Genomic DNA, 24,912 nt, shown 5'->3' with positions numbered 1-24,912 from the left:
AAGGTGACCCAAGTGGGAGGGTGTGGGGGACCCTCCATCCTGTCCTGGACGTCTCATTGTTTCTAGCCCCGGCCTGGCAAGACAGAGTTCCTCTTGACTGGGGTCAGAGAATAGACAACACTCTTGGCTGGGACACCTGGTTCCCAAAGGGAGCAAGGGCTGGGAGCCAGAGGTAGAGTTCCCATCTACTAAACCAGCCATTAGTGAGGAAAGTTGAACCCCAGGGACTGGCCTGGGGGATCTGGTCAGGAAAACCTTACTGATAAGATAAGGGTGGAAGGTCTAGTGGCCTTAGATTTTCCCAGCCTCTGCAAACAGCAAAGGGAGTGGTTACTTGTCCACAAAGTTCTTCCAGAGATATTTCACTTATGCTCAGACCTAAAGTTGCTTGGTTTCCTAGACCCCTAGAAAGTGATGTTCATGGCAAAAGACTCAAGTCTGCAACTGATGAATATTTTATTCAGGAACCACACAATAGCTCATCATTTCCAACATTCAGCTTGGAATAACTTGAAATTAGGATTAACATTTGGGAGATTCAGTCCAGATATTCCAAAACTCAGAATGGCATCTAACCCCCATGTTCCAATGTGCTATGGAGTATAGTTCAGCTGTGCACATGGGAAGGGGAAGTGGCTATCCAGATATGGCAGGTTTTTCATGTTTAGTCCAGATAATGATGTTTTCCAGTGGGACCAATCCCAATGTTCCCTGTTTCCTGTAACTGGTTCAGATGTGGAATTCTTCTCTAGAGCTTCCAGTTCAGGTGTAAAGGCCTACTACTCCCTACATGACAGCCTCCTAAAAGTTTAAGTTGGGAGTTGGGGTGGACCCTATTGTCTAAATTGGGGGAGGAAGGTGCCTTTCAGACCCAGACCTTGCCAATGGCTGTGGGAAGGGGTTGGGATGCTTGTGGGGCTCCTAGAGTTGGAGGGTGGGAGAGTCCCCCATCCTGATAGATGGCCCTGCTATAGGGTACGAGGCAGTCGGCAAGGCGGAGACGGCAGTAGAGGCGGCGGTAACCAGCTAAGGCGAGAATCAACAAAGGCACCAGGAGCAGGAAACCCACTACCAGCAGCACTGTGAACCCTGGGTCCTGAAAGTAGGCGGTACAGGGGGATGCCTGAGAGCGCAGGAACTAGGATGGAGGAAAAGCGGAATGAGGTAAGGGACCCACACACCAGGATCTCTAAAGTGAAGAATTCTGCATTGGATCTCTGTCCAGGGCTGGGAAGTGGGAGCCTATATTGAGATCAGACTTCTAAGGTTGGGGTAGGGTCCCTAAAATTCTTCAGGCTCTGGATATAAATCAGTAGGTGGGAATGTGAGCTCAAGAAAACCCTCAGCCTCCTAAAGAGATCCCTGCTCTGTCCTAGGCATCTGGCCCCTCTTGGATCTAACTAGCCAAATGCTTCTCCTTTCCCTTAAGGTGAGGGCTATTTGCTCAACTCTCTCACTCTTCCGCCCCACCCCCTCAGCAAGCAAAGGAACGGTGGGGGGGGGGGGAGAGAGGGCAAAATCCAGGGGAAGATGGGAAAAAGGCTACCAAGGCAGAGCCTGTAGTTACCTTTGAGTGGCAGAGGAAGCCAAAGCCCAACATGAGGACCGAAGGCAGCAGAACTGTTCCGAGGACCACACCCAGCAACAGGAGGTTGAAGGCAGCCACAAGCAGGTTCTGGGCCGTGACCAGCACCGCACAGGCCCAGCAGTCCAGTGGGTCTCGAGGTTCAAAGCCCCCACCCCGAGCCCCACTGTAAGGTGGTGGCTGATGATCTCTAGGGCCTTCTGCCATTGCACCCAGACCCTGGCTGTGTGACTTGTGTCCAACCATTATATAGCAGTCATCCTCCCTTTCCTGCCCTCCCCCTGGCCCAACCCTCTCCTCACTCACACTCCCACCTATAACTTATCCTGGAATGTGGCTCTGGGATTAGGCCCCTCCACCCCTTTCATTTTGGGGTTGGAGTTTGGAGCTCTGGACATTCCACAAATGTTTCTGGAAGATGTATGTGTAGGGGGTGCCTCTGCTCAACTTCATTCCCCCCACTCCATCCAGATTTCTTCCCCACCATCTCCGTCCCCACCATGCCTCTCCCATCACAAGACTAGTGCCCAAATGCCGCCCCCAGTCCCACCGCCTGCTTAGATTGTACACTAACACAATCCCATTATCAAAACGGTTTTTTCTGTATTTATTTTTAATATTAATATTTTCACACAAATTCACCGAAAGTAGGGGGTGGGGGGATAGAGGCCTCTGCCCTGGGGCAGAGCAGCAGTGCAGTGAGGGGGGGCAAGGAGGGGTGGGAGGGCCCCCCTCAGCCAGGAGAAAAAAAGAAACAGCCAACAAAACGAAAACAAAACTCCAGAGAGACGATCGATGGCACAGAGGTCATCACCCTCACTCCCCCAGGCTGTTTCATTTTAAAAGTCCACATTTAAAAACTGGTGCCAGAGGGGGCATGGCCCAGAGGTCTTCCTTTTCCTCCGTTCTTGTTTGTTCCATATACAATACATATTTCTGTTTCCACACCTACTCCTATGGTACAGGAGCCACTCACTTGCCCTCTTGAAGGTCCAGGACGGGGATGGGATGGGGGGAGGGGCCTGGCCCAAGAAAGTGCAGGAATCTGGGATTGTTGGGGGGAGGGGGGGGAGAGAAAGTATGGGGTTTGAGCACCATGATAATAAGGCCAGAGCCTCGGGGAAGATGGAGCATTGGGAAAAGAGACACAGTGGAACAGCTGGACATGGGGGGCAGATATGGACACAGGAAGATGAGATGGAAACACAAAGAGTAGGGCAGAGAGCAGTCTACTAAAAGCCACTGCCCAGGAAGAGGGAGGATGGCACTGAAGGTGGTAAGAAAGGGGATAAGGGGAAGATCCTGTTTCCCCAAAACTGAATAAATAGAGAGCAGGACTGTTATAAATTAAAAATGAAAATAGAAAATATAAATCATAACCAAGTGAACAAATAGAAGAGACAGACACGCATGGCTAGGGTGGGTCCCAGGGAGCAACCAAAGCACAAAAGGGAAGTCCTAGAAGATGTGGGATGGGGATAAAGCCCATACAAAGAGTCTTGTTAAAAACCTCACCCACTCTGCCCTGCACATCCCCCACACCTACCCCAGAGGACTGTGACAGGAGTGAGGGAACCGGAACCCGTATCTGACCCCTCCACCATCATCCTCTCCAGAGCCCCAGTCAGTACTCCTTGTATCTGTTATTACAAAGGCCAATGGTGGGGGGAGGGGGAGATGGGAAGCAGGGGTCTGGCCAAGGCTGGGTGGAGGGGTGGGGCTGGTGAGGAGGATCCTCTGGCCCCCACCCTCTTTTTTTTTAGAATTCTTTTTTTCCCTCATATTCGTATTTTTTTAAAAAAAAACAGAAACAAAACAAAAACAAAAAAGACCCCCCCAAACCTTTTCTGAATAAATTAAGTAAGGGAGGGGGAGCTGCCTGTGGGAGAGGGGTTCAGCCCTGCCCCCTCCCTCTTCAGGCTCTGGCTCCTCCCTCTCCCTGGGAAGGCCCCTACCCCAACCCCCAGGGTGTGGGGTATGGGCTGTGCTGGGATGGCAGAAACTGGGCTGTAACATTTTCTCAGCCCTAGGAAGGGGCGTCCTGCCTCATCGGGAGTTGCTGGATCCAGCCTGTAGTGAAACAAAAATGAAGCAGCATGTGTTAGTGAAGAAAAGACAGGAGACTACTCAAGGCAGGGAGGTCCCAACCCCAGGTACCCACCAGGGTGAAGGCATCGTAGGCCTGGGCCAGCTCCTCTGTCCTGTACTGCTCTAGCACCACGACCCCCTGGAGGCCTCCGCTTCGTCTCCGGGCACAGCTCTCACAGTGCACCAGGTAGGTGTTTCGGCTCCCGTTCTCACTCGTCACAAACAGGATGTTGAACACCTCCACCTGTGTGCGCAGGGAGGCATCATGTGATAGTGGCCAACGAAAAGTCAGGGGAGAATGGGGTGGGGGAGCTACTCACATCACACTCATTGCAATAATAGGCAGGCTCATCCTTGACTCGGCCCTGATAAGCAATCTTCTTCCCAGCCCTCACCAAGCTCTCTCGCTGCACCTGGCAATGCTTCATGGACTGCAGCAGACAGAATCTAGGGGTAGGAGGCACAGGTAGGGTGACAGGAAGAAGAAGAAGTAAGTCCTCCTCCTCCTTCAAAAGCCTATCTTCGGGCAGCTAGGTGGTGCAGTGGATAAAGCACTGGCCCTGGATTCAGGAGGACCTGAGTTCAAATCCGGCCTCAGACACTTGACATTCACTAGCTGTGTGACCCTGGGCAAATCACTTAACACTCATTGCCCCACAAAAAAACACCTCCCCCCCAAAAGCCTATCTTCGGTGCAAATGCCTACATGAAATCTTCCTTCTGTGATGTATCCTAGTCGCTCTCTTTAGAACTCTCCATGTCCCTGTGGCCTGGGCCTCTTTGATAATGCTTATCACACAGAAAGTCAACTAACCACCGAGCACAGCAACAGTATTTGATTTACCCACATATGCTTCTGTGTGCCCTATTTGATGGCCCAAAGGATAAGGTACAACCAGGCCCCAGACCCCCATCACAGCAAGTCTGTCCCTTCCTCACTTGATCATCTTGAACAGGTCTGGATCACTGACTTTGACGGTTCGGGCAACATTCCAGGACACATGGATCATGGGCACAATGGATTTGACATTCTTCACCTCATTCCATTCATAGCGCTCCAAGGCCAGCTGGTACTGATAGGCTAGGGAAAGGGCAAGGGGGTGACCCAGAGAGCCAGGCCCACTGAACTCCAGCTCTCCAGCTCCCTGGCCCCCCAGCTCTCACCTGTGAGAGGCCCCACATTCCAGGCAATGTTGTTGCACCAGCCTGTGGCCTGCACCCAGTGCACAGTGCCTGCATTAATCCACACCAGGTCCCCAGGCCGCTGCACAAAGCGGTACACAGGGATGTTGGAGGCATAGAGGTCATCCAGGATTGGCCACCATGAGCCCGTCAGGTAGTCCACCCCGTGCCTGCAGGAGCACACAGACCATTGGGGGAGAAGAGAGGTCCATCCCCTTGCAGGGAGTGGTAGAGCAGAGAACACTGAGGGACAGAAGGATGGAAGACCAGGGGAGGAAGAGGAGGGGAATAGAGGGGGAGGCTCTCTGGGCCTCTACTGCACCTGTCACAGAAGGCACTGATGGTCTCCCAGTAGTGCTCATGGACCGCAAACCATTCACAGTCTCCAGGACCAATGTTGATGTTGACGGAGCAGAAATTGTTGTTTTCCTGGTGGCCTTTAGAGGGCAGCAGAGGACAACAGTCACCCTTGCTGGCTGTGAGCCAGGGCAATGGTACTGCTTCCTTCACTCCTCACAGAAACAAGGCTCATTATTTCTATGTGATCATTAAGGCCCTAAAATTCTAGGGTTTAGAGCTGGAAAACGCCTTGGAAAGCACTTCATCCAAAGTCCTCATTTTACAGAGAAAGCAGCCCTGGGAGGTTCAGTGAAATCCCCCTACCTCCGCCCGCCCCAGGTCACAAAGGCTCCTCACAACCCTTAGCTTGCCCAGACCTGGGCCACTCCTGGAACTTTCATCTCTCCAATGACACCTCCCCTCTTCCCCCCAGCACTGTTTCTAGTGCAGGCTACAATCGCAGCATGATAGCCCCAAGCAATCCCATTCTTCACCCTGGGGAGAGTGGGGGGAGTCTTTTTCATCACTGCCTTTCCCAGGGTCCCCCCAGCTGCAAAGAGCAATTGGGATAAATACATAGATGGCATGTTTATCAAATTAATATGCCACAAAACTAAAAGGAAAAGTGAATATTCTAGATGATAAGAATAAGGATCCAAAAATATCTATTAATAAGGCTAGAACACTGAGGTGACTTTAAGGAGATGAAATTCAATATGGAAACATGTGGTCTGAGACACACTTAAGATACAAAAATTAATTTCAGAAGCACAAGATGAGGAATCCATGCCTAGATGACAAATTACCTGAAAAACGTCTGGGGATTTTAGTTCATCAAATCAAAATTAATTCAATGAGTTCAGTCCCCTCGTTTTATAGGAGGAAACCAAGGTCACAAAAAGCTCAGTGACTTGCCCAGGGTCCCAAGGCCTCTACAAAGGTCATTCCTGACTGTGTCTAGACCTCTCTCCATGACAGGCTGATTTTTGCCCTCAGGTGATCACAATTGCAATACTAATCAGCAACATGAAATGGCAGCAGAGCAGGGGAAAGCCATCTTGGACCACAGCACTAGGCAAAGGGCCCAAGGCTAGGGTGGCTCTAGTTCCTTGGCTGACCATGTCTGGAGACTACCTTCACTTATAGGCGTCATGTTTTGAGAAGAATAGACAAACCTAAAAGTTCGTGCCACATGAGGTCAAAGTGATGGAAACAGGAATGCCAGACAGAGGGGGTTCAGGACAGTTACTGTCAGGTCTCTAAAGGGCTTCCATGGGGAAAAGGCATCAAACTTAATTTGCTGGGCCCAAGAAAGTATAACAAGCAATAGGGGACATTTCAAAGGCAACTGTAGGGATTACGATCAGGAAGAGCTCCTAATGATTAGAGCTACCCAAAAAGGAAACTGGCAGCCATGAGATGGAATGGGTTCTCTCCTAACTGGAGATTTTTTTGCAGTAAAAGCTAGACAGTATGTCAGAGGAAGCATTTTTGTTGCCAACCTAGACCTGAAAGGCTCTGAGGGGCCATCACTGATGTGCTTCAAATGCTTTGAAGAACATAGCCAGGGGCAGCTAGGTGGCACAGTGGATAGAGCACCGGCCCTGGAGTCAGGAGGACCTGAGTTCAAATCTGGCCTCAGACACTTAACACTTACTAGCTGTGTGACCCTAGGCAAGTCACTTAACCCCAACTGCCTCACCAAAAAAACAAACAAAAAAAAAACCATACCCAACCCCACAGGGAACTCAGTCTCTGGTCCTCCTATTGCCCTCCCCAAACCTCCCCAGACCAGGTTACCTGGTGTCCGGCTGCCCGGAACCTTCATGTACAGCTGGACTGTGTTCATGCCCAGGATTGTATGGCCCACATGGCTCAGCATGTTTCCTGTTGATGTGACCCTCATGAAGGCAGGCAGCTTCAGCAGCTCTTGCAGCTGGGGCTTCCACCTAGGGTCACAGGAGGAAAAGGCCCAGCTAAGTCCCAGAGACCTCTTTGTAATGTGAGGTTAGTAGTGGCAGATTCCAGAAGGCTCCACATCTCGCCTTACTAAAGCTACCTTCTCAGACTTGTAGAACTTTTATTTTGTAACTCTCAAACGCTGACTTAGTATCTAATATTGTGTATTATAGTGACCTGCTTGTGTCTTAGAACCCTCTTCGACTGTGAGTTTTATGAGGTACAAGACTCATCTAGACTTTGGTCAGTTTGGGGGAGCATATTGCTCTACCCATATAAAACATGTACCAAGTATCTTAGTGCAGTTTAAAGCTTTACAAGAAAGGTAGAAAGGGAAAGAGAATGAGGAACGGAAGGAGGGAGATTCAGAGCTTCCTGGCCCACTAAAGGATTTTCTCAGATAGGAAGGGTAAAGGTCGACCATGTGACATTGACCCCAAACCACTGTATTGTCCAAGGCCTGGGAAAAGTGAGGATAATAGGAAGAATCATATCTCAAAGACTCTGTCAGTCACTGCTTCTAACTGTCGTCAGATTTTTTAAAACTACCTCCTCAAAATGAAAACATTTTGGTCCGTTAGTGGTTTTAAGGCAAAGGCAAGGATACTTCTAACCTATCTGAAACAGATCCACACCACTCTCCAACCACATTCCTACTCACCGCTTAGCATCTGACAGATCGATGTTGGTGCCAAATTTGATGATGTGATGAGTTTTTTGATCCGGGTTGTTGCTAGTACAAAGGAGGTGGGAAGAAGAGGGGGGAAAAAAAAGGAGGGAAATACAGATTAGTGTGAAGAATGGGGGAAGGAGAGAGGAAAAAAAAAAGTGAGCTCTATCTCACAATGCAATTGTAAGGATCACCTGAGATAATCCATATACGAGTATTTGGAATATGCCAGGTCTTTTGTCCAAGATCAATAAAGAGGCTTGTCAGTACCTGGGGGGCGTCTCAGTGGTGCTGTCGGGCTCCTCTGTCTCATCTTCACTCTCTTTTTCCTCCTGTTCCCCACACCCCCCCAGGAAAGCAATCAAGCTCAGATCAAGCATTCTCTTTTTTTTTTAAGTTTCATTGACTTTTTTTTTTTGTTAGGCAATTGGGGTTAAGTGACTTGCCCAGGGTCACACAGCTAGTGTCAAGTGTCTGAGGCTGGATTTGAACTCAGGTCCTCCTGAATCCAGGGCCAGTGCTCTATCGAGATCAAGCACTCTCTTAAGCCCAGCCTCTAGCTTGTTCACATTCACTTCCAGCCACCCAGCCCTAAACTTCAATCTTCTCCTTTGGTCTTACTTCAGCCTCCCTCTCCTCCTCCCATTCTCCCCTTCAGGACCCCTCTTTCTTCTCTTCAGCCCCTCCCCCATATCTCTCCTCCTCCCTCCAAGTACATTTCTTACCTGTAGAGACTCCTGGAAGGAGGAGGCTTGGTACTGTGCATACTTGGCAATTGTAGTGTGAGAACGACTACTCTCACAGGGCCAGATCTGTCGTGTGCCTGAGAGGTCCCAGTTCTCATCCGATGGCTGCTGTACCTGGGTCCTTACCTCCACAGCATGTTCACCACTTGCCTCCACTAGGGTCTTTGTGGAAAACAGGCCCAAATCTGCATTAGGAAGGAACAGGGAGGAAGCATGGTGAGATAGCAGCAAGGTAGAGCACAATGAGCAGGGGGCCTCTCTGGACTCTCAAATCAAAGTGGGTAGGCCCGAGAGCCAAAAAAAGGCAAAAGGGAGAGGTAACTCTCAGTGGCTCTAAAGCCCTCCTACCACCCACACCCCCATCCCTAAGGTATGCTTTTGGTTTGGTTTCATCTTCGGATTTCATGGAGAATATCCCAACTTGCAATCTGAAAGAATTAAGTGATTGCCCTGGGTGACTTTTAACCCTAGGTTTTCCTGATTTCAAAGCTGGCTTAGCTGTCTACCACAAATGTTTCACAACGAGTAAAGAAGTAAAAATTTTTTTAAAAGAACTCAAATGATTCTTGAGAAAAATTAGGTGAGGCTCCATCCAAGATGTTTATGTAGCCTTTGGAGGACTTCCACAATCATTCGACTCATCTCTGAACACAGGAAAACTGAATATTATCAGCTGCCTCCTGAGACAGAGATATTGCCTTTTCTACTTCTAAGCTACTTGGACAAAGATGACAGGAAAAAACCTAACTGCCAATTGAATGGAATGTACAACCATACCTATGCAAAAAAAATCCTGACTGTGCAATGTTTTTGTACCACCTCCCCCAATGACCCCAGCTTGGAAAGCTCAGATGGACACATCCTAGAGACTAAGACTGCCACACAGCTTTCCCCAACTTCCTCAAAGATCTCTGATCCCTCCTTTCTCTTGGCCCACCCTAGCTTCTGCCATGAGGACTCACTGAGCCGAAGGGAGCCAGCCAGGCCCCGGATCACTGTGATGGGGTTCCTAGGGTCTGTGCAGAACTGAAGCAGCACTGGGGAGAAGGCATCCCGTTTGCTCTCCAGCTGAAGATGGGAGAGGGAAATAGGATGAGGAGAGAATCACTACAATGTCACTGTTCATGGGAAGCACCAAACAGGGATACTATACACCCCTGCCCAGGTAAACTTCCCATTCACAATTTGGAAGCCCAGCTAAGGCTCCCTGCCACCTTCCATCCTTCACCCTCTGAAAGGTAACCCACAGGGACAAGAGAAATTTTCCCACTTCAATAAAAAAGAAAGTCAAGGGCAGCTAGGTGGTGCAGTGGATAGAGCACTGGCCCTGGATTCAGGAGGACCTGAGTTCAAATCTGGCCTCAGACATTTGACATTTACTAGCTGTGTGACCTTGGGCAAGTCACTTAACCCTCATTGCCCCACCAAAAAAAAGTGAAGAACTCTGGATCCCTGGGATTAAGAGCCATCCCTTTAGATCTAAAAGCAATTTTAGGTGTAGGCCCCTCCCCACTCTTTTGCTCCAGACACTTTCAGAGGCACAGGGAAAGACAGAAACATACGTAGATGCTGGGTGTGGGGGGGTTGAGTTTTTCTCTTGGCAGCTTCTCTTCAGAGTTGATCTGAGGCTTTACAGATTGGGCAGGTGATAGGTAGGACTCTCGAAACTTTCCCTTCACCTTTGCATTCCTGTGGAAAGAAAAGCCAAAAAATGGTACGGTGAAGGGGTGTGAACCCCCTCCATCTGGCAGAACCCCCCCTTGGTTTAGTTGTTGAAGGAGAGACCAAAATCCCATTTACATGCTAAAGAGGACACCGGAAGTGGGTCTAGTACATGCTCAAACCGATTAGTACCAGAGTATGATAAAGTGGAAAGAATTTGTTAGCCAGGGAACCTCCACTGAGTCCAGGTCTGAAACTTTGTCACTGTGATAGGGGGCAAGTCACCTGAGCCTGTTTCCCCATCTGTATAGTAGGGTAATAATTCATGAGCTATCTCCCTCAGAGGTCTGTTATTCATAACAAGCACTCTTTAATATAAGTGAGTGCAATTTCGTGTTGGTTTGCCAATCTGTACATTTTATTTAGGACTGCTTCCAAGTACCATTTCCTCCCATCCTCATCTCTCAATGTGTCATCTGAAGGATGTGAAGTTGCCTCTGAAGCATCAGAGCTGGTAATGAATCTGAGTGAGCTGGATAGAGCTGGCCTGTTGCACATGGCTAATAGGGATAGACCTGGCACAGGCTAGGTGGGCCACTAGTTATCGACCCCTTTTGCTTCTTCTGACATTACAAGGACTTCTCTTTTCCCAGAAAGGCAGAGAATGCATCGGGGAGCCCCCGCAAGAGGTTCCTTTGCTCCTTGCCCCAAAGATGGGGCCAGAGAGTGACTTACTTGCTGGCCCGTACCACATCAGCAGCACAGTGCCCAATGGTCAGGTCAGCCATACTCAGCCGCCGTTCTTCTACTTCCGAGGCCATGAATGTCTCCTTGTCACCACTCTCCACCTTGATGAGCCGGATCTTTAGCTCTTTGGGGGGTCCCTCACTCAGGGACCGGAGCTTCAGCATGTCAGCCGGACTTACACTGGGTGGGCCTGGAGTCTCTTCCCGGGCTTTATGCCTCGTCTCACCACCAGGAGCTGGTGCTGGTGGTGCTGGGGCAGGTGAGGGCGGGAGGGGAGGAGGTGCGGGTGTAGCAGGTGGCATGGGAGCAGGCAGCTTGACTTTGGCACCCCCACCAGCCTCAGGTTTGGCTTTCTCCCGCCCTTGGATCTCCTTGCTTTGTAGGTCCAGGTTTCCTAGCACCTGTCGATTCTTCTCCTTGTGTGCCTTACCCTCCCGGTGCCGCCGACTACTGTCCTTACAAGCTCGCCGGTGTCGCCGATGTTCTTTCTCCTTCCGCTTGCCACTACCGGGCCCAGCACCACTTTCTTCCTTGGGCCTCGGTAGTGGTTTCTCCCCTCCACTCTCCACCGGCTCCCCTGTGCCCCTGCCCACCCTCTCCACCAGTGTCTCACAAGCCCGACTGATCTCTTCTAGTACCTCTGACTCAGAGCGGGGTGGGGGGAGCACAACCCCTAGCCGTGGTGGTGGTGGAAGTGACTGGGCTGGGGGAGGCCCAGATGGCTCCTCACCCCCTCCTTGCTCCTGGGCCCAGGGCCCGCTTGAGGTAGAAAATTGAGATGATGAAGAGACCTGCAGCTGCAGGGGGCACAGGAGGTTCGTGGCTGCCGTTGCAGGTGGGGTAGGGATAGCACCTGATGGGGGTGGGGGAGAATACTGAGAGGGAGAGGGCACAGCCTGGGCAGCCCCTGCCCCAGCCCCCTGATAAGAGTATTTCTGCCCATCTAGTACATTGGCCAGAGATTTTAGCAAAGTGGCTGGACTGGCTTGTGTTGATGGTGGTGGTGGCAGCGGTTGAAGGGATGGGGGGAATTTTGCTAGCGGTGGAGGGGGGGGCAACGCTGGTGGTGGCGTCTTCTCTTCCTTGTGGGGGAAAGAGGGCTGCAGTGGGGCAAAGGGTTCCTTCAGGGGTGGTGGACCTCCCCCACTGGCTTCTCGCTGCTGCTGCTGCTCTTCCTCCTTCTGGATAGATTCATCTAGCATCTTCATGATGTTGGCCAGCCCATCAGGCAGGATCTTAAACTCCGCTGGCTCCTCAAATTGGTCCTCCAGGGGTGTTGAAGGGAAGTCGAACAGTCGAGGGCCCTGGCCGGGAAGCTCCCCACCACCTCCAGGGGGTTGGGGCTGCTGGGCATTGCTCAAGGGCCCAGGAGGTGGCCCCCGCCCCACCTCTGTGGTCTTTGGGAAGGAGACCCTGGGCCGGGGGCTCTCCGGGCGCCTGAAGCTTCCTGAGGTATTTTGGTGGCAGGGAGGGGTAGTAGCTTGGGGAATTGGGAGTGGTAAGGGAGTGACAGGAGGGGCTGGAGGGCTCAGGGAAGGGCTTGGGGGGTGGGTATCTAGGCCCCGGGAGAGGAATGGGGGAGGGGGGAAGGGCACAGGCCCCACTTGGCTGCTGTTGCTGTTGCTGGTGGTGATGGTGGTGGGGGTGGTGGGGTTGGTGTGCGAATCCTGAGTGCCCACGGGGAAATGGGGTGACAGAGTCCCCAAGAAGCCCTCGTGGTGGGGGAGGGGGAGTGGGAGTGGAGGAGGAGGTAGGGGAGGTGGAGTGGGGCAAGGGCCCTTCGCTCCAAAGAGGAGCTCCTCCAAAGGATCCCCTTCTTCCCGACCCATAGCTCCGGCTCCTCTGCCTGCTTGGCAGGCGGGGCCCTCCAGCCACGAGGACGGGGGTGCTGGGTGCAGAAGACGGGGACAGGGGGGTGGGGGGGTGGGGGGTCCGGGCAGGAGGGGGGGGCCCGCTGGGAGAGGCAGGGGTGGGGCAGCGGCGGTGGGGGCAGGGGGGAAAGATTTCCGACTGCTATGTGCCGATGGCCCCAGGCGGCTCTGGTGGGAAGCGGCCTCTAACCCTGGAGTTTGATAACAGTCAGAGCCCTGCAGAAAGAGAATAGGAGGGGGCTAGAGAACCAATTCTCAGCTCTCAGAGACTCCCAGAGGTCTGGGCTCCCTCTCCTGTCTCATCTCCCTGCTCTGAACATCTCTCCCACTTTCTGTCTTTTCAGCTCTTCACCAGCTTCCTAACAACGCTTTCTCCTCCTTTTCTATTTTCTTTACATTCATTCAGTTTTACTCTTCCCCCAGGTTCCGTTTCCCTTCTCTTGGGTCACTCACAAGGCCTGGGCTCTGTTCTGTGCCCCGGAGGCCGGTGCTGCTGCTGGTGGTGGTAGTGGTGCCGGGGACGCCAGGGGGCCGGGAAGGGGCATAAGGCACGCAGGCGGTGGTTGCTGCTGGTGAAACGCTGGAGTCCATCCGCGACCTCTGAACTCTGCTCTCTCTAAGGTCACTTCCGGGGGAGTGGGGGACAGGTGGGCAGCCATGGCTCTCTGCTCCTGGGGGATGGGGGCCCAGAGGGGCCGTAGGGACTGACCGGTGGCCAGGGGGGTGCGAAGCATAGGAAGGGGTTGGATATGGAAATGGGAGGGCAACCGAGTGCCGCTGCTCCTGTTGAGAGTAAAAAAGCACAACTTGTGACTGGATAAAACTTAGGCAGGAATAGGGTCATGATTGCAGACACTGAGTATGAAAAGGAACAGAGAAGAGCATCACATACTGTCAGACACCTACAGTTAGGTGAATGTGGTCTTACAAATATGGAAATTCATAGGAGATCCAGAAATGGTGAGGTACTCAACTTCGTAAAATTCAGACTGAAGTGAATTCAAAATGAAAGACCACACAGACGCAGCAGCATACAGAGCACAGCCCTCCGGGAACAGTGGAGCAGGACTGTGAACGGGTGGATTACCTGACGTTCTGGAGGGGCAGAGCCCTTGCACTCAGTGCCCCAGGCCTCTCCATGCAGTGGGCTCCACAGCCCTGGCTTGGATAGCTGGAAGGGGGGACTTGTAGCTAGGCCTGGTAGCGGAGGAGGCAGTGGCGGTAACCCTGGAGGAGGACCAGTCTGGGAAGGAAAGAAGGGGGATTTCAGAACCAAGGCCAGAGGTTTCCCCCTTGACCCTAAGGTCCTAGAGTGCTCTGGACTATATTCCTAGGGTGGGAACACTAAGGTTCCAGTACCTGATCAGGACCACAGCCCCTCCTACGTTTGCCTCCAGGACTAAGGCTCTCATCAGCAGGGCCAGAAGGAGCCACTGGGGGCACAGGCTGTACCACAGGAGTTTCTGCTGCTCGTTTCACTGGGGGACCCCCACGTTTTGTCCCATAGCTTCGTTTGTGCTAGGAGAAGGGGAAGAGAACTTTCACTCACAACACTGTATATAGTAGGTCTGTTCTGCTGACCTCCACTCCACATTCTGTCAGATCCCATCCATTCCTTAAACATGCTGTTTTCCTTCTCCTACCTCAAGGTGTAGAAGGTTCCACACTTGTTCAAGGGGCGGCAGAACCTTGGCCCGATGCTGAGAAGAGCCTGTGTGAAAGTTCCAAATCTGGGCCTAATCACAACAGGAAACCAGAGAATGGGATAAGGAGCCCAAGAAGTCAACACCCAAAACTCAAGCCCTTCCCTTCACAACACTCCTCCACACCTCTTTGTGAATTCTGTATGAACTCGTCTCCTCCCATCTACTTCTTTATCCCAAAAGTAGGCAACCCAGGCCTACCAAGCAATGAAAAAAACCTTCCCAACATCATCCTGCTCCCTGGCTCCAAGCTAGACAAAGCCCCAAATTCGGCTGTCCCTCCTTGAACCCCACATCTCCTCTGTAGCCCTCTTCTCCTTCACTCCATGAAAACCTCACCTGCTGAAGCCGGCCAATACGGAGCCCTAGCTCTGCATAGCCACCCCCATATCGGGCTGCACTGTGGTAACAACGCATGGCCTCCTCGCCATCTTGTTCTGATTCATAAAGCTGCCCCAATTGTTCCCACAGCCCTGGCTGGGCTGGGTCTCGAAGCAAGGCCTGAACCCAGCCATGTAGGGATTCCAGCTTCCCATGCAGGGGCCGAGGATTGGGAGTCCTTGATCGATGAAGAAGAGAACACAAGTATCACTGTAGACCTAGGCTGAGTACAACTATATCAGACAGTCACTTTTCTCCCCTTCAAACTTCAGTCTTCTCTCTAAAGTCATTTGTTTTTTTCTTTTCCAGCAACTTCCTTTCCCGTCCAGAATCCAAATATCAATGGATTTCATGTCTTCTTTTCCAGCTCCATCCCCCAATTATTTTTCAACGAATAACCCTGATTTTCTTTCCCTAACACTTTCTACCTCCACACCCCCTTCTGGGAACTGACACACTAGTCCACATTCCACCCCACCACCTCCTTCCAAAGAACAGGCCCCATTCTCCCAAACTTCCTCCCCTCTACACTTACCCAGGGGGGTAATAGGACTTGCTGGGGTACCCAATACTACTGCCATGGGCTGGGGGCAGGTGAGCTGGGAGTTGGGGCTGCCCGATGCTGGCAGAACACCTGGTGGGGTCACAGAAGTCAAAGGTTGGGGGGTGGGGTGACTGGGGTGTCCCTTGTTTGGGAGAGAAAAAAAGAGGTCAAGTAACAACTGAGGCTTATCGAGGACAGGAAAAAAATAAATAGGGAAGAGGACTCCAGCCAAATAAAGACAGAAACTAAAACACAGGTTCAGGATCAAGAGAAATGAAGCAAAGAGCCATGACAAAAAGGGGGGGGGGGAGGAAAAGAAGTCTAGGGTAGGGGAAACACAAGAAACAGGAAGGATAAGGGACTCAGGCTTCTCTCACCTGCCCCCTGGCAGCCATGCCCGGGGAGGGGGGTGGGGAGGACAAGAACTCCAGGTCCCAGCACAGCTCAGGCCCCCAAGGGTGAAGGGTTCCCGTGCAGCTCGGGCCCCCGGAGGGTCCACTGCCCGATGCATCCAGCCTAGGGGCGAGGAGAACAGATTTCTATCTAAAACTACACATCTTCTCTGGAGGCCTAGGAACACCCCTGACACACCCAAACTCAACCTTCTTAGCACTCACCAGGTCAGTGGTGGCCCCGGGAGCCCCTAAGATCGGGCTGGCCCCCCACCCTTGCCAGCCAGCTGAAGCTCCTCAGAGGCAGTGTTCTAGCTTCTGCCTTTACAACCAGAGCACTCTGTCTGTTTTCAGGGTCTGTCCCAGGTAACTCTGTAGAGAAAGAGGAAAAAAAGAATGAAAGGAAGGAAAAGAAAGGAAAGGAGGGAAGGGAGAGAGAGAGAGAGAGAGAGAGAGGAAGGAAGGAAGGAAAGAAAGAAAGAAAGAAAGAGGGAGGAAGGGATAAGGGAAGAGAAAGAAGAGGAAGAGCTCATATCAGGGAGCAGGGGCAGTACCTGACTGCCGTTCCAAGCCCCTCCCTCCTCCCTCCCTCCGCCTCCCTACTTACAGAGTTCTCCACTCCAGGAATCTGTCCAATCACAGGGCGCACTTCCTCCCCTGAGAGCCAATCATAGCCTTGGTTGTCTGTCTGCCTCAGTAACAGCCTGCCAGGGGCCAATGGAAAGAGGTTAGCTTGGTAGGGGGGCACACATTACAGCCAATGGGGCTTGGGTCAAAGCAGAAAAGGGGGAGAAGAGTAGGGAAGCAGGTCAGACGAGCTTAGCTGGGGGGGGGGGGGGGCGGTAGTGTACGATGACCCCTACATGACCCTGTTTCTCCCACCAAAGGGTCCCTACTATTTAACACCCACAAGTGTCTCTACCCCCATCCTAAACTCCCCAGGACTCCTTTATGCCCCATGCTTTCTTATTCAAACACGAGGAGACACACCAGTACAGATCAGGCAGAGATGGGGACAACAAACCAATTGGATCCTCGGAGAAGAGGAATACAAACACATCAACACAGCGGCGGACTGGACCCTGAGACCACTGGCACTGGTAGCACGAGTCGCTCAAATACCCCTCCCAGCCCTGCTCCCCCCTTCCCCTCATCGCACCCCGCCCCAACCCAAGAGCAGCCGGTTACCGGACAGAAACCAAGAAACACTCAATATGTAACTCAACCTCCAAGACAAAAACAACCCCCACCCCAGCATCACACCAGAGTAACAACAGCCAGGGCCCCAAGACTTTCAAACACTGTACATAACTAGAATTCAAACTCTGGTTCCCAGATGTTCTCACCTTAATAAATGCTCTCCTAAGCCTTCAGACCCTGTTCTGAATCATCCCTAAGCCAGAGCTTCCCAAGCCCCCCCCCAATCCACTCCTCCTAAGATAACCCTAATCCTCTGTCCACTGACAACCTACACCTTAACCTTTTCCTTCCCACGGCCTGACCTGGCGACACCACAGCCATGGAACAGTCATCCTCTCAATTTCCCTCCTCAATCCCAGAAAGTGTCTGTACTATTCCAATTCCCACATACTATTTATAAACTCCTGACTCCTTTGTAATAAGCCCTTAACTGACCTGACTTCCTAAATCTTTTCTTTTCTGTCTAGTATTGCCCCTTAATGAGCACTGATCTTACCCCTATTCTCCCAATCTGCTTTCTAATCCCCATCCTAGGATAGTCACGCACCCAGGTCCCGCGTGGCCCCGTGGCCCCTCTTTCACAGCTCGATTATCCTCTGTGCCCTTCCCCAGTACGGTCCACGAGCTCCCCACGGCCCACGTGGCCCCCACCCCCCAACACGAGGGGAGGGGGGATTTCGGGGGTTGCCCGTGACGTGGCTACTTGCGCAGCGGAAGGGGTGGGGGGGAGAAAAAAGGGGGGGGTGCAGAGGGTGGGCCGGTACTCAGTGACATCATCCTCCTCTCACTCATACCCGCCTACTTCCTTAAAGAAGCCGAGGGCTTAATTTTACTTCCTCCTTTATATCGGAGCAGTCTCACTTGGGTCTGTCTCCCAAGCAACAACCACTCGGCTGCCCCCCCCCCCACCCCCTTCCACCCGTCCAGGCTCCCCGCCTCCAGACCTTTCCGGTCTTGTCTCATCGCCTCCTTCAAAGGCAGGAGTCACTAAAGGGAAGGGAAGGGGCAGAGTGAGCTAGCTCCCGCTGAGCAGGAAGCTGGGGGAGAGTTCAGGGCAAAGGTCTGGGGGCGGCTGGAAAGTTCACCTTTATGCATATGCCGGCACAGCAGGGAAATTTCCAAGCCAGTCCCGAGACCAGCAGGGACTTCTGGTGAATTGAGCCTCTTCCTCCCCACACACAGAGAAGGCAAGAGCCTTCTTTAACTGCACCACAGCACGAGAACCTTCATCTCTCCAGGGAAAGGCAGCCCTACTTAGGAGGAGGGTGAGACTGCACCCTTCATTTAATCAGCTGCAATGCCACTCAACAAACACCTCAGTTTCTAAATCTAAGAGGATGCTCAGCCCTGTCCCAGTGGATAGACCGAGAAAGACCCAGGGTCAAATCCCACCTCCGAGTCCCACTTGCTGTGTGACCACGAACAGATCCTTTAACCTCTATGAGCCCCAGTTTCCTCATTTGTAAAATGAAATGAATACCTTCGTTCCACAGTGGTCAGGAAGCTCAAACGAGATGATGTTTGGACACTTTCATTCAAAGACCTCGTTTTCCTTACATGAAAGGCTTAGACTAGACTACCTCTTAAGGCTCCCTCCTTCCAGTTCCAGTTTCTAGCATGGAAATGTGTCCTACTGCTACAACCGCTCCCAGAAGTGGAGCCATGCAACAGGATTTATGTGAAAGGGCTAGTTAAACATATGCAAAGTATTAGAGTCTCTCTTGGCTCCTCCTCTTTGAATAAACAGAAACCCGTAACTTTCTCTACTTTCTCTCCCATCTGCTACATACTTGAGCTAGCCACTGGGGGAGTCCCAAGGGAAGGGGAACCAGAGCCCCTGCCTGGGAAGTGGGACCTAGAAATGCTGTTGGCTACCAGGAAACGGAGCTTCCCTTTTTCTGATGATGACACTTCTCCCAGCCACTTCCCCTTTCCCACTGAGGCCTGACTCAGCTCTCCCCTAATAAGCAACATGTTTCACCAGTCATCTCTCTCATACTCCCACACTGCTAGCTAGTCCTCTCAGAGATTCGGCCCTCCAGACTCAGGTCACAGATTTCCAGCTCCTCCCCTTTACCCCCTCTACAACTCCTATTCTGTTACTAGGACTCAGGGGCCCTCTTTTCTCTCCATTTCTTCCCCTCTTCACATGCCCTCCCTGCTCTGATTCAAACTTAGGGTGGGGGGAGTCTGAGTCACTAAGAAAGCCTCCCCCACATTCCCACTGACTCAGCCCCCACACCTCCCCACAGACATACATACACTAAGTCAGAGACAGACACAACCTCTCAGCCTACACACTCTCTCACGACTTAGTACCATGGAAAATCCCCTTCTCTTACTCCTCACAGAAAATCCCTCCTACTCACCTGCTAGGCTAGCTGATATATACACCCAGGCCATTTCCTTCACAAAAGCATATAACTGTGTGCCTCAACAATTTACTTTTGCCCCTACTTTCTCCTTTGGAACAAGGAAACATCTCTCCTACTTCTTATTACATATGTGGTATACCTAAAGTCTTGCTTCTCTCCCCATGACCAATCGGTGGTCCCATCTTCTGAATTCTATCTCCACAAGATAACTCACACCCATCCCCTTTTCTACATTCCATCACTGGCCTTGTCCAGGTCATCAACACCTTTGGTCTAGACTATTTCAAATCTCACTTGTAATCTAGACACAGTGGCCAAATATTATTCCTCAAAGTACAGGTCTCACCATGTTACTCTGCTAAGATCAAATACAAAATTCTCACATGGGATTTTATTTTCTAGTCTTATTGCATTACATCCCTCACATATCCTCAGGTCTAGCTTGTTAGCAAAAGCCGTTCCCTGGGTCTGAAATGCCCCTAAAACCTCCACCCAGGAGAATCCCTAAATTCCTTCAAAAGCAGGCCCATCTCCTAACACAAGGCATTGTCTGATATCTGCCCCAAGTCTTAGGTTGCTGGTTGCTCTCTATTACTTTGTATATGGTATTTTTAAACCTAGGGGGGATGTAAAGCTTCTTTTTTGTTGTATTGGTGTTATATCTTAAGAATCTGTGACTTTGATGAAGGCGTCAGCCCCTCTCTACAAGTTAGTACGAAGGCTTTCTAGAGTGTCTATGGCTGAAAATTATCATTTATTCTACAGCCCAGTGGGTTATAACTATCTGAACTTATCCAAGTAGCTCCTTGGGCCACAGACTCCAAAGTCCAACATATATACTTCAGCTTGGTAAAGGCTAGAACCTATGGTCACCTGCAAATCATTAAGGCATATCTTTTTGGGATAAACTCACATATCTCTTTATTGGGCACCCTAACAGTCAGAAGACTGCAGACGAAGTCAGAAGAAAGTCACAAAGGGGAACCTCTCAAAGGGTTAATTTTTCCCTAGGTTAGGCCCTGCCCTCTTCATCCGGGTTTTCCCAGCCTAGCCTGGCTCCACCCCTCCATCCGGGCATTGGACTTTAATACTTTAACTCCCCCCTCCCCGAATGGAGACAATATCAGACAGGCCAACATAACCTCAACCGCTCCGTATATGCAGATTGAGAACATGCAGATTGAGAACGAGTCCCCAACACTACAAGACTAACTCAAGCCCACAGGGTGTACACACATACACAGTCATTTCCCAGGGCACGCACACACAAACTCATTCAGCACTCAGACAAGTAGAAACAGAACCCTCTAAAGACAGTATATACAGACAGACACATGTAAGCAAGTATTAAAAACTCACCCAAGTACTCAACTCCAGGCCACCTGCCCCTTCCACCTTGATTTACTTTCTTCATACTTTCTCAGCCTCTCACTGCCATGTTAAAGCATGGCAGGGTTGGCAGGGGTTAAGCATTATGCCTGGGGGTGGGGTGGGGGAGGAGGAAGACTGGATGTGGGGGGGGGAGTAGGAATGACCCCTTGGGGCTCTTCTGTGACTCAACCCAACCAGACTAGGATTTATTTAAAGGGCTGGTCACCAGGATTCCCTTTCCAGTCTGCCCCACCCCTGCATGATGTAGGGGGAGGGGGAACCTGAGTGACTGAATCTGAGTGTAAGACTGTGACCAAATGCTGGCCCAGGCAAGCTGTGGGTGGCACAATATGTCTCTGACTCTATCTGCCTGGTATCTGTGCTGGCCCATGTTTCTAACACTGTCTGTCTCTGTTTTATGTGCACTTGCATATATCAGGTGCTATGCTGGAAATCAAGACTCCCCAAACACATTTGTTTTTTGTTCATCACTCCCTCTTTCCCCTTGGCTTGTGGGATTGTCTCTGCCAGTCCTGTTCCGTGTATGCTCTCACACATCCTTCCATCTGCACATACCTGACCTCTTTTGTTGTACTCTCATGTAGCTTCCATTTGCATGTCAGTTTGTGGTAGGGGTACACTTATCTTTGTATTCATCAGGGTAAAGTACATATCTGGCACAGACTATTCTCATTTCTAGCCTGTATACTAACGATACCCTATCTGAATCCTAGAAGGCCCACTACTTCAGTGTATATTACATTCAGGATGTCTATTTACCCCTTACCATTTCTCTCTACTCTTTAGAGTAACTCAACCCCCACCTATTTCCCTTTCCCATCCCTGACTTCAGGGGACTTAGAGGGCCCCAACCACTGTCCTTCATGCCCTACTTTGGCTCTATCTCCCTGGGTCTGGATCTGTGTCAGCTTGGCCAGGGTCTGGGGCTGGATCTGTGTTGGCACGATGGAGGGGCTGGGCTCCATTCCCACCCCAGTACAGCAGACCCCTCCTGTCGAACATTTTTTTTTTTTTTTTTAGTGAGGCAATTGGGGTTAAGTGACTTGCCCAGGGTCACACAGCTAGTAAGTGTTAAGTGTCTGAGGCCGGATTTGAACTCAGGTACTCCTGACTCCAGGGCCGGTGCTCTATCCACTTCGCCATCTAGCTGCCCCATCCTGTCGAACTTCTAAGCCATCTTTTCGGCTCTATCTCCCTAGAGCTGCTGTGATACACTGGGGTCTGAGAGCCTTTACTTACTAGATGTATGAACCTGGACAAGTCACTTTACTAACACTTGGCTGGGCCTGAGGTTCCTTGATAGAAACTGAGGGGATTAGACTAGATAATCTCTAAAGTTCCTGAATATTTGAATCCACTGAAGGCCTGGCTTCACGCTACCTTCTTGCTTTAGTAGAATGTAAACTCTGTAAGAGCAGATACTTTTTTTCATTCTTGTCTTTATCCCCAGGGCTACCACAATACCTATACGGTATACAGAATGTGCTTTAAAATTGCTGGTTGAGTTTCACTGCCCACCACGCCAGCTTTTAGCTCTCATTCACTCCTTCAGAACAGGAATGAGATTGTGGTTAAGGACTGGAGGCAGAATTTGAGTGTGAGATGGGAAACTTTAGTAGTGGGTCCCCCTGAAGATGAAGTTGGTACAGTTATCATACATGCTTTCTTTCCTTCCTTCCTGCTCCTAAGGGAAAACAGGAGACTAGGAGCTTGTAAGTATTGCAATGTAATAACTGGGAAGAGAGAAGCAGAGACAACAAAATAAAGCCTCAAGATAAAAATATGAGCGTGAGGAAGGTGATGATAGTAAGGATTAATCAGGGAAGACTTGGCTAAGGAAGTTCTAGGAGCAGGGTGGAGAAAGGGGTTCTTCAAAAAGAGAAGATAGGGATAAATGAGAATCTAGGGAAGTATTTCTGGAGTTGTCATAGTAACAGTATGTTGTTCACAAGCAAGAATCCTGTTGTCTCCCCTCCTCATCTCCCCTCAATGCACCTACCTCCTTATAAACTCTGCTCAGTCCTCTCCCCACCCAAAGTCAAAGTTATCAAACAACAACTGGAAAGAGCAAAAGGGTTAATCTACTGCCTTCCCACACACCTTCAGCTTTCATGATATCTCCCATATACCATCCATTTTGCCAGCTTTAGCAGAATGGAGATTAAGCCATATCATCCCAGGAAAGTATATGTGGGGGGATATCCAATGTCTATGAAAATGGGTTGAATCAGCTCAGGAGGCAAGCTCGGAAGTATACATCAACTGAACTTCACAGGAGGATAAAGGGAAGCAATAAACCAAAAAGACAGAACAATTCATGTTATATAGGGTGGGAGCCATCAAAGGTAGGTGGACCGGCCCCATTAACCTTCAGATTATATCAAGTTGAGGGACGGTCGCAGAATTTTGGATTTAAGGGATGGATATCACGAACACATACAGAAATAAACAATGATACACATACACATATATGTATAAACGCACGCATATAGGGAGAAGGGGTCCATGGAGGTAGGACTTACCAACTGGAGCTTGGCACACCCCTCTCTCATTGGCACCAGTGCCCCTGTAGATGGGATACAGCAGGCAGGGGAGGGATGGGTGGCACTATGGGGCTGTCATGGTGATGTTGGTTTTTTGTTGTTTTTTTTTTTGGGGGGGGGGGGGGAACCTGTAGAAAAGAAAAGGATGTCAGGAATGGAAAGTCCCAAGCAGAAAGCCTCCCTTTGTCCACTTTCCCCAACCACTCACAGAACTGGCTGGGGTGAAGGAACAGGAAGAATCTGTTTCCATGGCAACTAGAAAAAGCCATTCCTCTGCTCACATACCCCCTCCCCCCACCAGGTCGGCCCTAGGTTGATGGGGTCTTTTCCCATTTCCTAGGACCAGCCTGCTTAGCCACTCTGACATCTCTAAGTAAGAATAGTGGCTGAGAGGAGGGGGCGGGCGACAAGACGGCGCTAACTACAATGTCCTCAGATAACACCTAGTATCTGAGAAAATCTAGGTCCAATTCCATCCCCCAGACCTTCTTTCTAGGGCTCTATCCTCCTCTAACCGACCTAACTTCACACTCCAAGAAGCCTAAACTGGGATGTCCCAGGGCTTTGCCCCTCCCCCAGCTACTGCCTCCACCCAGTCTTATCTAGCAACCAGATGGCCAACTCCACCCTCTGGACTCTGCCCCCTCCCCTGCCCTCCCCTCTTCTTCCCCCAAGGCCAGGCAGGTCCCAGCTAAAGCAGAGGTAGCTGGACAGGCTGAACGGGACCCGAAGAGGAGGAGCCAAAGTCTCCCCTTCCTGCCTGGTCTATATAGGGGGCCTCTTTGGCCCTATAGAAGTCCCTGCTCTAGAGTTAGGAGGGGAAAACAAGGGTAAAGGATTCCCCTTCAAGGTCATATGTTGTTTCCCCATCACTTCCTTCCTCTAATAAATGAACAGGAAAGGTGACAAGAAGGCTCTCTTCTACAAAGTATCTGATCCATCAGGGGTCCCACCCCTCCAACACTCATTCCCTTCCCAGAAATCATGTTCAATCCCTGGCCCCTTGCAATTCCTTCAAGAATTCAGATCTACGACCCCTGTTTCATCTACCAATACTCCAAAGTCTCAGAAGCTCCGTTCTCCACTCTCCACCTCTTAGAAACCTATCTCTATGTCCTGCCCGTTCTTGCTACTTCCTCCAGAGACCCAGGCCTCTGGCCCCCCCAGCCTCCATGATGCAATCTGTTGTAAACCACAGTGGCTGCTGATGACACTCCTTCCTAAGGAGTTGTTATTCCTGACCCACCAACAGTCTTCTCCATGATGAGTGGGCTAGGGAGATAGGACAGCAAACTTCCTTGCAGTTTGTAGGGGTCTGGGTGGTCCTCACTAGAGGTGAGTGGCACCATTTGAAAGGGGCAACATGACACAAGGAAGAAAAAAGCTAAGAGGGTCAGGATGGAGTTGAAGTGAAGGTCTAGGAGAAGGGGAAGGGTCAGCAAATAGTAATAACTCACAAAATTTGCAAAGGACTTTTCCTCAATCCTGTAAAGTTGGTAGTGCAAATAGATTATCCCCATTTTTACAAATGAG

General features: G+C 50.8%; 2 protein-coding genes across 4 annotated transcripts; both read right to left on the bottom strand.

Moving 5' to 3' along the window:
* Positions 1 to 444: 444 nt before the first annotated feature.
* On the bottom strand, positions 445 to 2,094 carry TMEM88 (transmembrane protein 88). Its single transcript, XM_044001219.1, has 2 exons — positions 1,568 to 2,094; positions 445 to 1,138 (listed from the first exon to the last, which is right to left on the bottom strand). The coding sequence occupies exons 1-2, from the start codon at positions 1,829 to 1,831 to the stop codon at positions 866 to 868; spliced, it is 537 nt and encodes a 178-aa protein (XP_043857154.1). The 5' UTR covers positions 1,832 to 2,094; the 3' UTR covers positions 445 to 865.
* Positions 2,095 to 2,212: 118 nt separating this feature from the next.
* Positions 2,213 to 23,907, bottom strand: KDM6B (lysine demethylase 6B). Of its 3 annotated transcripts, XR_006356299.1 has the most exons (24): positions 23,359 to 23,907; positions 16,477 to 16,573; positions 16,095 to 16,241; positions 15,855 to 15,993; positions 15,469 to 15,567; positions 14,892 to 15,111; positions 14,493 to 14,585; positions 14,209 to 14,367; positions 13,937 to 14,092; positions 13,303 to 13,632; positions 10,967 to 13,065; positions 10,132 to 10,258; positions 9,532 to 9,637; positions 8,549 to 8,754; positions 8,094 to 8,155; positions 7,815 to 7,886; positions 6,995 to 7,143; positions 5,178 to 5,292; positions 4,838 to 5,025; positions 4,613 to 4,754; positions 3,994 to 4,120; positions 3,747 to 3,917; positions 3,132 to 3,655; positions 2,214 to 2,630 (listed from the first exon to the last, which is right to left on the bottom strand). XR_006356299.1 is itself a non-coding variant. In XM_044001218.1 (23 exons), exons 4-23 carry the CDS (start codon positions 15,986 to 15,988, stop codon positions 3,632 to 3,634), a joined length of 4,779 nt encoding a protein of 1,592 aa, XP_043857153.1. In that variant the 5' UTR covers positions 15,989 to 16,020; positions 16,095 to 16,241; positions 16,477 to 16,573; positions 23,359 to 23,907; the 3' UTR covers positions 2,213 to 3,631. The 3 variants fall into 3 exon arrangements, 2 of the variants coding, with proteins under 2 accessions (XP_043857153.1, XP_043857152.1); XM_044001218.1 differs by having other exon boundaries at positions 2,213 to 3,655; positions 15,855 to 16,020; XM_044001217.1 differs by having other exon boundaries at positions 2,214 to 3,655.
* Between the last annotated feature and the right edge of the window lie 1,005 nt (positions 23,908 to 24,912).

The sequence above is a fragment of the Dromiciops gliroides genome, chromosome 4 (genome assembly GCF_019393635.1).
Source record: "Dromiciops gliroides isolate mDroGli1 chromosome 4, mDroGli1.pri, whole genome shotgun sequence".
In the NCBI taxonomy this organism is placed as follows: Eukaryota; Metazoa; Chordata; class Mammalia; order Microbiotheria; family Microbiotheriidae; genus Dromiciops; species Dromiciops gliroides.
The sequence above is the reverse complement of the archived record's forward strand: the minus strand, read 5'-3'. Positions and strand labels throughout refer to the sequence as shown.

Excerpts from the sequence above, each read along its gene's own strand:
- TMEM88 (XM_044001219.1), bottom strand. The coding sequence starts at position 1,831 with ATGGTTGGACACAAGTCACACAGCCAGGGTCTGGGTGCAATGGCAGAA. Across the intron at positions 1,139-1,567 it reads GCTTCCTCTGCCACTCAAAG|TTCCTGCGCTCTCAGGCATC; the intron begins GTAACTACAGGC and ends CCTCCATCCTAG.
- KDM6B (XM_044001218.1), bottom strand. The coding sequence starts at position 15,988 with ATGCATCGGGCAGTGGACCCTCCGGGGGCCCGAGCTGCACGGGAACCC. Across the intron at positions 14,586-14,891 it reads GTATTGGCCGGCTTCAGCAG|GCCCAGATTTGGAACTTTCA; the intron begins GTGAGGTTTTCA and ends TGTTGTGATTAG. Across the intron at positions 13,633-13,936 it reads CTGCCCCTCCAGAACGTCAG|GAGCAGCGGCACTCGGTTGC; the intron begins GTAATCCACCCG and ends TACTCTCAACAG.